Consider the following 17500-nt stretch of genomic DNA (forward strand, 5'->3'; position numbering starts at 1 on the left):
TAAGCACCACCACAATCATCATAATCATCATCACCACCACCATAGTTATCTTCATCATCATTATTATCATCATCACCACCACCATCATCATCCATCATCCCAGTTTGTTGTTATCCAGTTTGACTGATCAGGTCTGTCGCCTCTCTGCGGTGATCTCACCTTCTGTCTGACCAGGGCACAGCGCACACGGCCCCAGAGACGAGCTCCTGCTCCCAGGACCCTCTTCCCCTCAGAGCCCTGCGCCTCCTCACTCTCCAGTGGTGTCTGCTCAGAACCCTGAGCCTCCTCACTCTCCAGTGATGTCTTCTCAGAACCCTGAGCCTCCTCACTCTCCAGTGATGTCTTCTCAGAACCCTGAGCCTCCTCACTCTCCAGTGGTGTCTTCTCAGAACCCTGCTCCTCCTCACTCTCCAGTGATGTCTTCCCCTCAGAACCCTGCGCCTCCTCACTCTCCAGTGGTGTCTTCCCTCCAGAGCCCTGCGCCTCCTTGCTCTCCTGTGTCAGCGGGGGAGTTCCTTTGTCTCGGTTTGTCCTTGTACCACCTCCTTCCTCCCCCTCCTCTTGAACCACTCCACTGCTACTTACCAGGGAGCCGCTCTCCTCAGTCCTGTTGCTCTCAGTCCTACTGCCCTCCACCTCAGTTCTACTACCCTCCTCCTCAGTCCTCTTGCCCTCCTCCTCCTCAGTTCTTCTGCCCTTTTCTTCAGTTCTACTGCCCTCCTGCTCAGTTCCATTGCCCTCCACCTCAGTTCTACGGTCCTCCTCCTCCTCCTCAGTTCTACTGCCATTTTCCTCAGTCCTCCTGCCCTCCTCCTCAGTTCTACTGCCCTCCTGCTCAGTTATACTGTTTTCCACTTCAGTTCTACTGCCCTCCTGCTCAGTTCGACTGCCCTTTTCCTCAGTTCTACTGCCGTTTTCCTCAGCCCTCCTGCCCTCTTGCTCAGTTCTACTGCCCTCCTCCTCAGTTCTAGTGGCCTCCTGCTCCTCTTCACTTCTACTGCCCTCCTCCCCAGTCCTGGAGCCTCCTTGGCTCATGGTGCTGGTTCACACTGTCTGTTCAGAAGCCTGTTGGCCTCTGTGGGTCCACACAAGCACGACGGAGTAACAACAAACAAGCAGCTTCCCGCTGGTGTCCACTGGTGTGAGTGTCCACTGGTGTGAGTGTCCACTGGTGTGAGTGTCCACTGGTGTGAGTAATCCCTTCTCTCAGTCAGGCAGGACGACTGATCCGCTCAGCCCACACTAACAGACGGAGTTGCCCCCCTTCTCCTCTCCATGTCCTCCTCCTCCTCAGCTGCCCTTCAGCAGGAACTGGTTCTCTTCAGCAGGAACCGGTTCCCCTAAACCGGGCCTTTCAGATGTATCCCTCGGGCAGGACCGACTGTGTGTGTGTGTGTGTGTGTGTGTGTGTGTGTGTGTGTGTGTGTGTGTGTGTGTGTGTGTGTGTGGCTGGCTGCTTGCTTGCGCACCACTGTGGGCTCCACGTCGCTCTGCAGTCTCTCCAGATGGAACCGAGGGATTAGCTCCAGGATTCCCCTCCCACCCTGATTACGCCACCCAGCAGCAAACACTCAGACCGGCAGTCCTCAGACCAGCAGCAGCCCTCACTCCGGCAGACCAGCAACACTTGGATCAACAGCAACATTCAGACCGGCCGACCAGCAACATTCAGACTAGCAACACTCAGACCAGCTGCAGCTCACTCCAGCAGACCAGCAACACTTGGATCGACGGCAAAATTCAGACCAGCAACACTCAGACCGGCAGCACTCAGATCAGAAGCAACACTCAGACCAGAAGCAACATTCAGACCAGTAACACTCAGACCAGAAGCAACATTCAGACCAGTAGACCAGCAAGACTCAGACCAGCAACACTCAGACTAGCAGACCAGCAACACTCAGACTAGCAGACCAGCAACACTCAGACTAGCAGACCAGCAACACTCAGACAGCTCAAGGTTTCTTCTTCTTTCTTGTGCTGCCTTGGGAGGTTCAGGCTTGAGACAACTTCAATTGATTTGGCACCATATAAATTGACTCTTGACTCTTCTTGAGCTGTTCTCTTCTTCAGCTCTCTCTCTCTCTCACTCTCTCCCACACACACACACACACACACACACACACACACACACACACAGAATGCATTTATACACACCCCTCACCACATTCCAGCAGTGGCCTGATAAGCTAGCTGCTGTGTCATTAGCTGTGATCACATGCTGAGCCGATTGAGGCCAGCGGGTGAAAGCCCAGCCATCCCCTCATCTCTGGATGACCATGAGTCACTCACTCAGTGGGCCTGCCAGAGCAGGGGATGAGCGGGTTCACTAATCCATCAATGAGAACAAACACCTCTCTCTGTTGTTGGTTCTACAGAAAGCCTAATCTAAGTTGAAGCCACTGACTACTGAATGACTAATGAGTTTTTCTCTTAACTTCCGATTTATTTATTAAGGACTACTACAGCAGAAAATCTAAAACTGTAATACTAGCTCACTTCAAAGTTGTGATTACTTAACATAATCAGTGCAACAGCAAACAGACTGTTTTTTTTTAAAATTACACACACACACACACACACACACACACACACACACACACACACACACACACACACACACACACACACACACACATACACACACACACACACACACACACACACACACACATGTCAACCCTCTTCTGATTGGCCAGACTGGCTCTATGGGCAGGCATACTTTCCAATGGTGCTAATCCCAATGTGTCACAACAACCAATCAGCAGTGTGCAGACATGACCCTATCTTCACCCCAGGGAGTTTTTTTCTTTTAACACGAGCACACTCAGGATAATCCTCAGGAGAGTGGTCGTGCACCACACACACACGTCGCACGTGCGCACTCACACGCGCATGCACGCACGCACACACACACGCAAAATAGATGCACATGCGTATACATACATGCATGCATACAGCAGATTTGTGCTGCTGTCCATAGTAGGACAGTTGGTCCTGGACAGGTGTGATGGTGTGAGATGCTGTACCTGTACAGGTAAGATGGTGTGAAATGCTGCACCTGGACAGGTGTGATAGTGAAATGCTGCACCTGGACAGGTTTGACTGTGTGAGATTCTGTACCTGGACAGGACAGGTGTGAATGTATGAGATAGGGGCTGTACCTGGACAGGTGTGAATGTATGAGATAGGGGCTGTACCTGGACAGGACAGGTGTGAATGTATGAGATAGGGGCTGTACCTGGACAGGACAGGTGTGAATGTATGAGATAGGGGCTGTACCTGGATCTGCCCTTTGGCCATGATTCTGTCCGTGTCGCCGTCCTCTCTGCAGTGCTTGGCTTTACTGTAGCATAGAAGTCTCAGGGTCTGCGAGTCCTCCAGCTCAATCTCAAACTCCTGCAACAACACACACACACACACACACACACATCAACTCCGGTCCTTCCTCTTAAAAAAAAAACAAATACACATTCACCCACTGCAGGCCTACGAAAATGCTAAGGTTACCTAGTTACACAGAGAAACAGTCCTGTTACTACAAGGCTACACAGATAACCAATCCTGTTACTACAGGGTTACAGAGATACAGTCCTGTTAAGGTTTGGGCATCTTACCTCATTCCAGCTGGGCTCAGTGGTGTCCCTGTACACGCGTGTCTTTGCTTTGTTTACAAAGTAGCCAAAAGAGTCCACCTCCAGAGTGCAGTAGAGGTCTGTTCAGGAAGTCAGAGAAACCTCTCAGTCTCATCAAAACATCAGGAGGGAGAGAAGAGAGGAGAGGAGAGAAGATGGAGATGGAGAAGAAACAAGAAAAGGAGGAGAAGACAGAAGGATGGCGGTGAGAGGAGAGGAAACGAGAAGAGACGAGAAGAAAGAAGAGGAGACGAGAGGAAAGAAGAGAAGAGGAAACGAGGGGAGAGGAGAGTCGGGTGTTGGTGAGAGAAGAGGAGACAATGTAGTATAAAAATCCTGATCAACTGATTCACATTCAGAACAGTCTTGTCAAAGAGAGAGAATACTAAGGAGGTATAGCTTTGTTGCATTCGGGACTACATCTAGAGACTTGTAAAAGAGAGAGAATACTGAAGAGGTATAGCTTTGTTGCATTCGGGACTACATCTAGACACTTGGTTCATGAAGCAAGCTACTCTGACTTGTTGTGCCTTAGTATTATACTAGTAGTCATCACTTGTTTTTGTGAACTCAGAATAGAAAGAATATCCTACACACCTTTTCTTCACCAAACTAGGTAACGCTTAGGTCTTCACTCTATCCCTTACCTCTGACCTCTGACCTGCTGCGTTGCCTAACCTGCAGGTTGAGTCTCCCCAGGTCACAGGCCCCTATTTGTGTCTATTTTTGGTTTCTAAAATTACCCCTGCTGACACAACACGTAATTTTCCAGTCTTTGCTTTTTCCACAGCAAGATACAAAAAGACACTACAATGAGAGGAGAGGAGAGGACAGGACAGGACAGGAGAGGAGAGGAGAGGAGAGGAGAGGAGAGGAGAGGAGAGGAGAGGAAAGGACAGTTGGGTGATGGTGTCGGGAGAGGAGAAGAGTGGAGAGTAGAGTAGAGTCTTAATGAGAGGAGAGTAGAGGAAAGCAGAGGAGAGGAGAGGAGAGGAGAGGAGAGTCTTAATGTGAGGAGAATAAAGGAGGGTGTTGGTGAGAGGACTCACTCAGGCTCTGCTTGAGTCCAGTTGCAGAGTGCACGATGACATTGAGGAATCCATAGAGGCCAGGAGATTCATCATCTGAAGGAGAGCAAGAGAGAGAACCTCAGACTGGACATCATAAAGAACATGAAAAAATTAAAGAAAATCTGAGAAAGAACATAATCAAGAACAAGGGGACAGGAGAGAGCATCTCAAAGACAACATGTTGAAGAATAGGAAAACATCTGGAAATAATAAATAATAATCTTATAAAAAATAATCTTATAGAGAACATCATAAAGAACATGAGAAGATCTCAAAAAGGGCTGATTCACTGCCATGCCTTTCACACTGCTGCCACAGCTCTCTGTGGGGTGGGGACAACCACGACCAGCAGTACAGAACATGAAGAACCAGGCAGTCAGTTAGACAGGCATGATAAACCAGGCAGTCAGACAGACACATTTTGAGCAGATTAAATAAAGTTTCCTAAAGAGAACCTCTTCATGATAAATCTTTTAAACATTTCTGTATATGTACCCAGTACAGTCAGCAAGAGTGTGTGTGTCCTGTACGATTTTTGTTGATAGTCAGAGGTGTGTGTGTGTGTGTGTGTGTGTGTGTGTGTGTGTGTTCTGTACCGTCTTTGTTGATAGTCAAAGGTATGGTGTGAACCGTCTGGAGTTTCACACAGGAGTTTGTAAGCATCTGAAGTTCCACAGACGTCAAAGAGAAGCTTTTGAAACCTGCGAGAGAGTAACGGACAAGTTCAGGAGCTTTTAAGTCACTATTTTGCTGCAGTACTAAGAGTGATCAGTAGAGGAGCTGTTGCGTGCGTTTTCAGGAGAGGCGTTGCAGAGCACGACCAGATGAGCTGTTGTGTGTGTGTTCAGGAGCAGCGTTGTGGTGCACTTACACTTTTTCTGTTGTTCTCGGATGATTTCCCTCCACTCCTCTCGCTCATAGTCAGAGGAAATGAGGAAGGTGTATCCCTGAAACATGAAGAGGATGAAATACATTACATGAGCCCTGCAGCCTTCACAGTCCCCTCAATCACTGCACATGAGCCCTGCAGCCTTCACAGTCATTGCACATGAGCCCTGCAACCTTCAGTCACTGCACATGAGCCCTGCAGCCTTCACAGTCCCCTCAATCACTGCACATGAGCCTTCACAGTCCCCCCAATAACTGCACATGAGCCCTGCAGCCTTCACAGTCCCCTCAATCACTGCACATGAGCCTTCACAGTCCCCTCAATCACTGCACATAAGCCCTGCAGCCTTCACAGTCCCCTCAATCACTGCACATGAGCCTTCACAGTCCCCCCAATAACTGCACATGAGCCCCGCAGCCTTCACAGTCATTACATATGAGCCCTGCAGCCTTCACAGTCATTGCACATAAACCCTACAGCCTTCACAGTCCCCTCAATCACTGCACATGAGCCTTCACAGTCCCCCCAATAACTGCACATGAGCCCCGCAGCCTTCACAGTCATTACATATGAGCCCTGCAGCCTTCACAGTCATTGCACATAAACCCTACAGCCTTCACAGTCCCCTCAATCACTGCACATAAGCCCAACAGCCTTCACAGTCCCCTCAGTCACTGCACTTTACCCACCTGCTGGTTGCTCAGTTCAGCTGCTAGGGCATACAGTACTAAAGCTACAGCTTTCCTGGGGCAAACTTGGGGAGGTCAGATCATAAACACACCTGTCATATGCAGAAATGCAGAAAGGCCCTCTGAACTTCATCTTATATTCTGGCAGACACTTTAGTATATTATATATGCAGTATATATTGTAGTTGTAGCTTACTGAATGTCTGCCAACTCATAGTCCAGCAGAGAAGGTGAAAAAGCTCATAGCTAACACCCCACAGTTTTCTGTGTGTGTGTGTGTGTGTGTGTGTGTGTGTGTGTGTGTGTGTGTGTGTGTGTGTGTGTGTGTGTGTGTGTGTGTGTGTGTGTGTGTGTGTGTGTGTGTGTGTGTGTGTGTGTGTGTGTATGTATGCCTCACCTTGCCATTCCTGTTGTTGACTCTGAAGGCCATGCATGGAGACATGAGGAGGAGAAGAGACTCCTGTTCACACAGCTTCTTCTTCAAGCGCTCCATCACCTTACCACCTTTACTAGATCTCTGCACACACACACACGAATGGGGAGGTTTGTAATGTATGCATTATATAGTATTGTACAGCTGTTGGAGGATGGAGAGGTTTGTAATGTATGCATTATATAGTATTGTATAGCTGTTGAAGGGTGGGGAGGTTTGTAATGTATGCATTATAGTATCGTACAGCTGTTGGAGGATGGAGAGGTTTGTAATGTATGCATTATAAAGTATCGTACAGCTGTTGAAGGGTGGGGAGGTTTGTAATGTATGCATTATAAAGTATCGTACAGCTGTTGGAGGGTGGGGAGGTTTGTAAAGTATGCATTATAAAGTATCGTACAGCTGTTGAAGGGTGGGGAGGTTTGTAATGTATGTATTATAAAGTATCGTACAGCTGTTGAAGGGTGGGGAGGTTTGTAATGTATGTATGATGCTATAGTTCAAAGTGAAGAGGTTTGTGATGTATGTATGATGTTGTAGTTCAACTGCTGAAGAGTGAGGAGGTTTGTAATGCATGTATCATACTATAGTGCAGCTGTTTAAGACCGAGGAGGTTTGTAATGCATGTGGGATACTATAGTGCAGCTGTTTAAGAGTGTGGAGGTTTGTAATACATGTGTGATACTATAGTGCAGCTGTTTAAGAGCGAGGAGGTTTGTAATGCATGTGTGATGTTGTACTGCATCTGTTTAAGAGCGAGGAGGTTTGTAATGCATGTGGGATACTATAGTGCAGCTGTTTAAGAGTGAGGAGGTTTGTAATGTATGCATTATAGTATCATACAGCTGTTGAAGGGTGGGGAGGTTTGTAATGTATGCATTATAGTATCGTACAGCTGTTGAAGGGTGGGGAGGTTTGTAATGTATGTATGATGCTATAGTTCAAAGTGAAGAGGTTTGTGATGTATGTATGATGTTGTAGTTCAACTGCTGAAGAGTGAGGAGGTTTGTAATGCATGTATAATACTATAGTGCAGCTGTTTAAGAGTGTGGAGGTTTGTAATGCATGTATCATACTATAGTGCAGCTGTTTAAGACCGAGGAGGTTTGTAATGCATGTATCATACTATAGTGCAGCTGTTTAAGAGTGAGGAGGTTTGTAATGCATGTATCATACTATAGTGCAGCTGTTTAAGAGTGTGGAGGTTTGTAATGCATGTGGGATACTATAGTGCAGCTGTTTAAGAGCGAGGAGGTTTGTAATGCATGTGGGATACTATAGTGCAGCTGTTTAAGAGCGAGGAGGTTTGTAATGCATGTGGGATACTATAGTGCAGCTGTTTAAGAGCGAGGAGGTTTGTAATACATGTGTGATGTTGTAGTGCATCTGTTTAAGAGTGTGGAGGTTTGTAATACATGTGTGATGTTGTAGTGCATCTGTTTAAGAGCGAGGAGGTTTGTAATGCATGTGTGATGTTGTAGTGCATCTGTTTAAGAGTGCGGAGGTTTGTAATGCATGTGTGATACTGTAGTGCAGCTGTTTAAGAGCGAGGAGGTTTGTAATGCATGTGTGATGTTGTAGTGCATCTGTTTAAGAGTGTGGAGGTTTGTAATACATGTGTGATGTTGTAGTGCATCTGTTTAAGAGCGAGGAGGTTTGTAATGCATGTGTGATGTTGTAGTGCATCTGTTTAAGAGTGTGGAGGTTTGTAATACATGTGTGATACTATAGTGCAGCTGTTTAAGAGCGAGGAGGTTTGTAATACATGTGTGATGTTGTAGTGCAGCTGTTTAAGAGCGAGGAGGTTTGTAATGCATGTATCATACTATAGTGCAGCTGTTTAAGAGCGAGGAGGTTTGTAATGCATGTATCATACTATAGTGCAGCTGTTTAAGAGTGTGGAGTTTTGTAATGCATGTATCATACTATAGTGCAGCTGTTTAAGAGCGAGGCCGCTGCCCCACTGCCCACAGACTGACCTTCTCCCGGTGCATGTCGTTCTTGATGAGGGAGATCTTGACCTTCATGGCCTCCAGCTCATCCTCAGGCATGAGGGGGATGGACGTCTCCGCAGACTCCTCGATCGTGTGGAATGTCAGGTCAGCCAGGGGGATGTACCACTTACACTCGTACTGCTGGCCTTTCCTGCACACACACACATATGCACACACACACACACACAAATTAATGTTTGCATGTGTTTGTTATATATGCATTGTATATGTGTGTTATGTATGTGGATATGTTATATGTGTGTGTTAGTGTGTGTATTTGTATGTGTGTGTTATGTATGTGGATATGTTATATGTGTGTGTTAGTGTGTGTGTTTGTATGTATGTGTGAGTGTGTGTGTGTGTTTGTATGTATGTGTTTGTGTGTGGTTGTGTGTATATATGTGTGTGTGTGTGTGTGTGTGTGTGTGTGCGCTCGCTCACCCTGCGGTCTGTTTCTTGAGTTTGGCGCAAAGCAGCAGGTCTGTGAAGAGGAAAACATGGCGCAGCTTCCTGGTGCCCTCCATGAGCTCCACCATGAACCGGTCCTTCAGCAGCTGCCGGTTCTGAGATGAGAAACCACACACACACACACACACACACACACACACACACACACACACACACACACACACACACACACACACACACACACACACACACACACACACACACACACAGTGTCACTTACAGTCTCACTTAGAAACGCTGCACATACAAACACAACTAAATATGCAAACACACACAAACACGACACCTGCACACACTGCATCTTACACAAACACACGCCAACACTCATGCTGTCACACTCACAACACAAACGCACACACACACAGACACACACGCAGACACTCTCACACAAACACACAGCCCAGTTCCAGACTAATACACAAACACAAACTGATGCCGCAAGTCATGAGCAAACCACAAGAGGGCGTGGCTGGATCATTTTCCACCTACTCCATGACAACGGGAATGGAGTCAGGAACCGACATTCCAGCCCAACTACTCACGATGTAGCATGAAGGTGAAACACCACAAGAGCCATGGGTGTGGGGTAACACACACACACACACACACACACACACACACACACATAGGTGATAGGTGTCATAGGTGCAGATTGACACCAATTTCTGTGATTAATGGCAAACCGATGGCAAACCAATCAAATGAGCAAGAACCCATGGTGGACTCGGCATGAGGACAGATTGGGCTACAATGCCCCCAGTTAGTGATGCAAGGAACTTCTGTAATCAACACAAGCAGTAGAGACTACTGGGGAAAACATTGCATGTTTTATTTGGTTGTAACTGGTTCTGGTTCTTCTAACTGGTTCAGCAGCTATCATTTGGACCGCAAAACCAGACATGCTAAATTCTGCTGATTCTGCTCGGAAACAATCTCATCATGATCAACAACCTGATTGAAAAACATTCTGGTTGGAAGGCCTGTGTGCGACACAACACCGTGACTAAGAACTCTGGGACTCGGTGTCCAGTGTCTGACCATTTGTGTTTCCTGGAGAGAGCAGCTAGACTCTGACAGACTTGTGGAGAGAGAGCAAGACAGGGAGAGGCAGAGAGAGAAGGGGGAGAGGGAGAGAGAGAGAATGTGGGGGCAGACAGAACAAGAGAGAGAGAGAGAGAGGGAGAGAGAGAGAATGGTGGGGCAGACAGCAAGAGCGAGAGAGAGAGAGGGAGAGAGAGACAATGGGGGGCAGACAGAGCAAGAGCGAGAGAGAAAGAGAGAGAGAGAATAACCCTGATAGAAAAGAGGTAAGTGTGGCACAGTACACCACATATGACTCCATCTAATAATACAGCCTATCTTTAGCAGTCCTGTGAGACTCTCAGCTCAAAGACCTCTCTGGAACACACACACCAGGCTCTACACACACACACACACACACACCAGGCTCTACACACACACACACACACACCAGGCTCTACACGCACACAGCCGAGGCTCTACACACACACACACACACACACACACACGGCTGAGAAATCACACTAATGCAGCTAACTGCCTGAAAGCCCAGCGCTCTGTGTGGCCACTGCGGAGGGAACGACACAGAGTGAGAGAGCGATTTCAGAGAGCCTTACAAATTGTACGATTTCATGCTGTCAGGTATTACGTGCTGTGCTGTGCTGTGCTGTGCTGTGCTGTGCTGTGCTGCGCTGTGCTGCGCTGCGCTGTGCTGTGCTCTGTTGTGTTCTGTTGTGTTCTGTTGTGTTCTGTTGTGTTCTGTTGTGTTTCCTTTCAAGTGTTCTAAAACTGATAGTTCCGGTCCTTGATTGTGATTGGCTTAATCGCCGTTGTAAATTTCAGCATAAACATACACCTTGACCGCATTTCGTTCCATATTACTGCGCTACCATAACTTGATACAAATGTTAAAGTAGCTGCGTCTCGACGTTGCTTGGCAACCATTCAGAAAGAGGAAATATATTTATTGGCGGAAGTATGATTATCTATTATTAAATCTGTGCCTTTATTGCCCATATTGCTTAATTCTGTGTCAGTGCTGACCTCTCCTTTCTTGACGGTCATGGACTGGCGGCGTGGAGTGATCTCCTCATTGATGCTGGACAGGAAGTTGTGTGAGATCCTCAGAGCGTCCTGAAGCAGCGGATAGTCAGGGTGGGGTGACGGGGTGTGTTTCAGCAGGTCCTGCAACATATACATACACACACACACAGAGAAAGAGAGAGAGAGAGACAGAGAAGCAATAGGTTGGTGGATTTCAGTACAGGGAATCACACACATACACACACACACACACACACACACAAACACACAAACATAAACACAGAGAGGGAAGCCTGCAGGCTCACACACAAACACACACAGGGGAGCTCTCTCACTCTCTCACACACACACACACACACACACACACAAGGAGAGAAACACTCACATGTAGCACTAGTGTGCTCCTGGTGACTCTGTCCACAGGCTTGTACAGAAGAGCTGTGTATGGGGGAGAGGGTCAAAGGTCAATCAGAGACTTCTAAAGCTCAGTCTAGTCCAAGGTCAGGACAGATTCCTCTTCTCTCTACTCAGACACACCAAGTTGAGATATCAAACCACTGTGTCTTTTCTGAGACATAATTATTGGGAAAATACAGTGTGATATTCCAATCCAGTGTACCTGCTAATATAAGCTGATACAGGCACAACTCTCTCTGTATGTGTGTGTGTGTGTGTGTGTGTGTGTGTGTGTGTGTGTGTGTGTGTGTGTGTGTGTGTGTGTGTGTGTGTGTGTGTGTGTGTGTGTGTGTGTGTGTGCATCTCTGAGATGGTTTAGCACCAAGTGTTAAGGTGCTGTCTATGAGTCCCAAACTGATTAAATTAGTTTATAGCTGTAAATATAGCTGTTAGTCTTACTTTTAAATATCAACAAAAGAGCATGTTTCCCATGGAAGGTCACTGAGTGCTGCTCAATTCAATTCAATTCAATTCAATTCAATTCAATTCAATTCAATTCTACCTGTATTTTAAGGTCCATAGCAAAAAAAAACATAAATAGATCATTCTATAAAAATAATATGATAATTCATCATGGTCAATCAATCAAACCAATCAGTCAGTCAGTAAATGAATGAATGAATGAATCAATCAATCAATCAATCAACCAACCAATCAATCAATCAGTTCTTGGATTAGGGTTAAGGATATGGAATGCTGGCATTACCTTCTAGAGAGTTCTTGCCACTTGGATCTTTGTTCTCTTTCGTGCTTCTGACTTTAAGGTTCTGAAATAACAAGAATAATTTATTTGAAGTAAAATACAACATATAGCTACAAACAGAATAACACATTACAATAGAACACTAGGTATGTTAAGTATGTTGAGATGAAAGCCACTTTATACCTCTGAGATCTCTGCAAACTGACTGTTGGCCTGGCAGCATTTCTCTGCCGTTTCCACGGCAACCTTATAGTTGTCTACGAAAGCCCGGTACACACCCAGCTGGTTGGCCTGTTGGGAGAGAACAGAGAGGGACAGATGGGGAGAGAAAGAGGGGGGGGGGGGGTGATGTGGAGAGAGAGAGAAAGAAAGAGAGAGAAAAAGTGAAGGGGAGAGAGGCAAATAAGGAGTAAAAAAGGAGAGAGTGAAAGAGAGAGAGGGAGAGAGAGAGAGAGAAGAGAGTCAGCTCAGAGTCAGAGATGTAGACATGGTTTTCTCATCTTCTCCAACTTTAATCCCTATGAGAATGAGTCGGTTAGGTGGGGGTCATTCTAGAGTGGACTCTGCGGAGTCTTAACCCTAACCCCTAAAAGGAAGACGTAGGGTACATGTGCTCTCAGGGAACAACATAGGGTCCATGTGCACTAAGAGGAGAACGTGGGGTCTTAACCATAACGCTAATAGGAGGATGTAGGGTCCATGTGCATTTAGAAGAGGATTTAGTGTCCATGCGCATGTGGACTAAGAGGAGAAGGTATGGTCCATGTGAACTTAAAGGAGGACGTAGGGTCCATTTGAGAGTGTGGACTAGGAGGACGTAGGGTCCATTTGAGAGTGTGGACTAAGCCACCAGTGCTCAGAGACAGAGAGTCATCCCATGAAAGAGGTTTTGTTTTCTTTTGAATCAGCGCCATTCAGAACCCTCGGCACCCAGTGAGCTCACACAGCTGCTGTTCACCATGGCAACACGTTAAGTGTGGCCAAGACTCTTGCTAATGAAGAGAGAATTCTGATGAAAGAGCTTGTCATGAGACAGTTAAATATTTTCTTTACAGTAAGAATGTATTGCCATGGATACAGTTGAATGGGACTATGAACAAACTCTTTTCACCACACAACCCCCACCCCAACCCGATGGTCTTAAGCTCCACAAGAGCCTGGGATGCAAAATGGAGCCAGATGGCCAAGATGTTTGTTTGTCAACAAGGCCAATGTCAAACAAACAAACAAACAACTCACTCACCAGTTTCTGGAAGAGGTCGCCCACGCACTGCTGCTGGGTCCACTGTTGCACTCTGGGAAGGAGGCCGTTGTAGAACTCCTTGTGTATGTCATGCAGCTCGGGCACTTTGAAGAAGATGGTGTCAATCTGCTGCAGCGTCAGAACGGGCTGGGACGTGGTGGCCGCTGCTCGCAAGGGCTTCATGGGCTATCAGAGTAAACACACACACACACACACACATTCTGTATCTACTGCCCATGAACGTGTGTGTGTGTGTGTGTGTGTGCAGTGTTTCCCACAGAATTGGATTTAATTTGTCGTGGTAGCTGGCTTGGCGGGGGGGGGGTGAGTGAGTGAGTGAGTGAAGCCTCACCAGTAACAGGGCTTCTAGGTGACTGAGGTAAGTCTCCTCACTGGTCAGGATCCCTGAGAGGACCCACTTACGCATCTCCAGTTCCTTCTCCACCTGATCTTCCATCTAACACACGCACACACACACACACACACACACACACACACACACACACACACACACACACACACACACACACACACACACACACACACACACACACACACACACACACACACACACACACACACACACACACACACACACACACACACACACACACACACACATAATCATTTCAATGCTATTGTTATAACAGCTCAAATGCACTGAATCATTTCAATGCAAAGGTTACTAGCTCAAATACACTTTTACGCTCCAAAAGTCAAAACTGTTTCCCTGGTGACCCTGCTGGTCATTCTCACCGAGGGGGCAGACTCCAGGGCCACACAGGAGGGGCTGTCACAGCTGTCATTGCTTCTGGACAGTAGCCGTGGCGATGAGGACAGGGAATCATCGTCATAGGAAGTGAGGTCATGAATTTCCTCCCCTGGATCAGCATCAAAACTATATGCAGGAGGAGGAGTTCCGCTGAACGACACATCTGCAAGGGAGGGGAGGTGTGAAAGGACAGAGAGGAGGAAGAAATAACACTTGTTATGGCATGTGATATGATAATGTGTCCTATGGTTATTCGGTTGTTAAGGCCGACGTCACAGGCCCAACATCTTTTTGGTCAAAAAACGTTTACTAGCGCAGCCAGCAAGTTCTTGCAACTTATAAACCTTGTCACCATCACCTCCGTTTTATTGAGGGTAAAACAAAACCGGTTAACTTTAACAGAGCAATTACTATAGCTGTGCAGCCAGATGATACGATAAAGGGTTGCGTGCAGGCTTCTGCGAAAAAATAGGATTTTATTAGGTTGAGGCAACAAGTGAGTAGTAGGATGACAATGTTCTTAAAGGCTGCTCTGAATAGCAGAAAAAAAACTTTTATTTTACTGTCTATGGAGAAAACCGAGCAGCTTTGATAGCCATTGGACCCGGAAAAAAGATTTATTAGCCAATTATTGCATCATCACTTAATCATTACCAGAAGATGGAATGAAAATGTGTCCCACTTAACCCATGTCTCTGGTTACCTGGACCAACACTAACTGACTCTCACTGTGATCTCATTATGAACAGCACTGAACTGAACTAACAGACAGCAGAGTGAAAGGGGAACCCCATGAGGAGGAACCAGGTTCCTCCTGAGAGGAAGCCCATGAGGAGGAACCAGGTTCCTCCTGAGAGGAAACCCATGAGGAGGAACCAGGTTCCTGAGCGTTTTCAGGACATCAGTGTGAGGATCTGAGTGGATGGTGTGTCATCACACCAGACAGGAACTCCTCTAACAAACAGAACACAATAGGAACTTGTATACACACTGGCCGAAGACACATCTATGTGCCTGCCTGTGTGTATGAGGGTGTGTGTCTGTGTGTGTGTATGTGAGAGTGAGTGAAAGAGAAAGAGTGTGTGTGTAAGAAACAAAAGCAGACGCATTTGTTTCTTTAAAGCTACTGTTGCAATCAGGAAAACATAGCCTGAAGCTAAGTGCAAATAGAAGGAGGAACAAAGGGCATTCGAAAGGAGGATTTGTCTTTTTGTAGCATAACGTGTCTGTAACCAAAATAACACCGTAAAAACCGTGTTCTACACATTAGTTTGGTACTTCGTAGGCTATGCCAGACTTAACAGATGCATAAAGCTTCAAACCTGAACATTTCCCAAGAGTTTTCCAAAAGAAAACTGACCTTCGTAAGTATAAGGTATAGGTAAGCTATTTAAATGTCAGTCAGAGAAGCAGACTCAAGATTCGACTCAAGACTCGAAAATTAACGGAACACTTGACAATCACATTGGCATCATATCAGTTGTTATATTGGAGCATTGCTCATGCAAGTCATTCAGTGAGGAGGAATTTGTGTTGCATCTCAGACATTTTTTTGCTTGCTACTCATTCCTGGAATGATTATTTCCTCCATGATCATTTGTAGCATCTGCCAAGTGTCTCACTTTAAATGAAAAGGAGAAGAGCTATAAACTGCTAAACTGTAACCCTATGTCTCATTAGGGGCAGGCCTTTAAAGCAACACTAAAGAGTTTTTTGTACCTTAAAATAATGTTTCCAAAATCGTTTAAGTGGTTCATCAACTCATAACAGGGTGAGCGGCACTTCTGCATTCGCTTCGCGACCCTCTATAGGCTATAACCGCACTATGCAAGTTTGCCAGATCGGTTAGCGGATCTGTAGTTCGATGGAATGAGACATAAGAAAATACACATTTGACTTGCTTCTGATGTTGCAATACATCATACTTTCATAAAATCATGCAACATACTCTACCTTGTCTGTAGACATCGTTATTTCCAAAGCCAGTGCTGGATAAACAAATAGCATGCGTGCAACAGGAAAAGTGTTTTGGTGTTGCTTTAAGTCACTGTTGCTGTTGTAGTGTGGGCATCTTTTTTGTTGTGCGGCTCTTTTGAGTGATGTGAATTTTCTTTTTACTTTTCATGCTGGAATGGTTAGCCATCCCTGGTATATGTGAATAAGAGACTGGCTGAGTGTGTGTGTGTGTGTGTGTGTGTGTGTGTCTGTGTATATATGTGTGTGTGTGTGTGTGTGTGTGTGTGTGTGTGTGTGTGTGTGTATGTATGTATATTAGGGGTGTAACGGTTCATGTATTCGTATTGAACCGAAACGGTACGGGCGTCACGGTTCGGTGCATGAATTTACACGGAGAATACACGGTATAAAAATACATAAAACTCGTGTGCGCATTAATTAATGTAATGCGCAATTACTGTTAAGTAGCGAGAGTTACGGGAGTTCTTTAGCGACACCTAACGCTAATCTGTAGCCTCGCCTTAGCTCTGAAGCTCTGATTGGCGCCTATGTTTTTTTTGTCAGGTCGTCGGTCGAGTCCGTCAGTCATTAGCAGCACTAAGGTTAGACCCACAAGAGTTAGAGCAGGGATTCCCAAACTGTGGTACGCGTACCCCCGGTGGTACGCGAGCTGCTTCTAGGGGGTACATGAAAAGGGCTATGGCGGACAGGTGTTAAAATGAAAATTTTAAATATTTTGTAATTAATTCATGAATAAATACATAATTTCGAATCAGGTCATAATGATATGGAAACATGAAATTAAAGGATATCATTTATAAACTCTGTATATGTTCATAAAAAAAGGGCAGCTTATTAAACATGACGCCTGGAATAGCTAATAGAATGCGTTACTTTTGAATGCGTCGGATGGTCCATGGTCCGTGGGGGGAAAGTTTCGCGGATATAACAGGTTTTTGAAAACAACAAAAACAAAGGAGGGAAGCAGCAAAGCTAGGAGTTATTTCAGATGGGCAAGAACAAGGTAACATTAAGCTAGGCTTTACATTTAACAAACTAAAGGTAACCTAAGCCTTTCTAGGCTGTATAGCCTAATGTTGTCCAAACAAATACATCCTTGTCAGGCGT

The 17500-nt window shown here is 46.0% G+C and overlaps 1 protein-coding gene across 1 annotated transcript in view; it reads right to left on the reverse strand.

The window, feature by feature from the left end:
* Nucleotides 1-17500, reverse strand: part of LOC143106785 (breakpoint cluster region protein) — a 44314-nt gene that overhangs the window by 6874 nt on the left and 19940 nt on the right. Inside the window, exons 2-16 of the mRNA XM_076271262.1 lie at nucleotides 14401-14579; nucleotides 13997-14101; nucleotides 13645-13830; nucleotides 12585-12692; nucleotides 12405-12465; nucleotides 11628-11680; nucleotides 11243-11383; nucleotides 9152-9273; nucleotides 8696-8861; nucleotides 6681-6800; nucleotides 5577-5652; nucleotides 5302-5406; nucleotides 4685-4759; nucleotides 3618-3715; nucleotides 3283-3399 (exon numbers count right to left, since the gene is read on the reverse strand). Of these exons, the coding sequence (XP_076127377.1) occupies nucleotides 3283-3399; nucleotides 3618-3715; nucleotides 4685-4759; nucleotides 5302-5406; nucleotides 5577-5652; nucleotides 6681-6800; nucleotides 8696-8861; nucleotides 9152-9273; nucleotides 11243-11383; nucleotides 11628-11680; nucleotides 12405-12465; nucleotides 12585-12692; nucleotides 13645-13830; nucleotides 13997-14101; nucleotides 14401-14579 (1712 nt within the window). The remainder of the gene's footprint in view (nucleotides 1-3282; nucleotides 3400-3617; nucleotides 3716-4684; nucleotides 4760-5301; nucleotides 5407-5576; nucleotides 5653-6680; nucleotides 6801-8695; nucleotides 8862-9151; nucleotides 9274-11242; nucleotides 11384-11627; nucleotides 11681-12404; nucleotides 12466-12584; nucleotides 12693-13644; nucleotides 13831-13996; nucleotides 14102-14400; nucleotides 14580-17500) is intronic.

This window comes from Alosa pseudoharengus, unplaced genomic scaffold, assembly GCF_046254945.1.
Source record: "Alosa pseudoharengus isolate Yale_2024_CS ecotype anadromous, Long Island Sound unplaced genomic scaffold, YU_APseudo_1.1 YU_APseudo_1.1_scf_6, whole genome shotgun sequence".
NCBI classification, from domain to species: Eukaryota; Metazoa; Chordata; class Actinopteri; order Clupeiformes; family Clupeidae; genus Alosa; species Alosa pseudoharengus.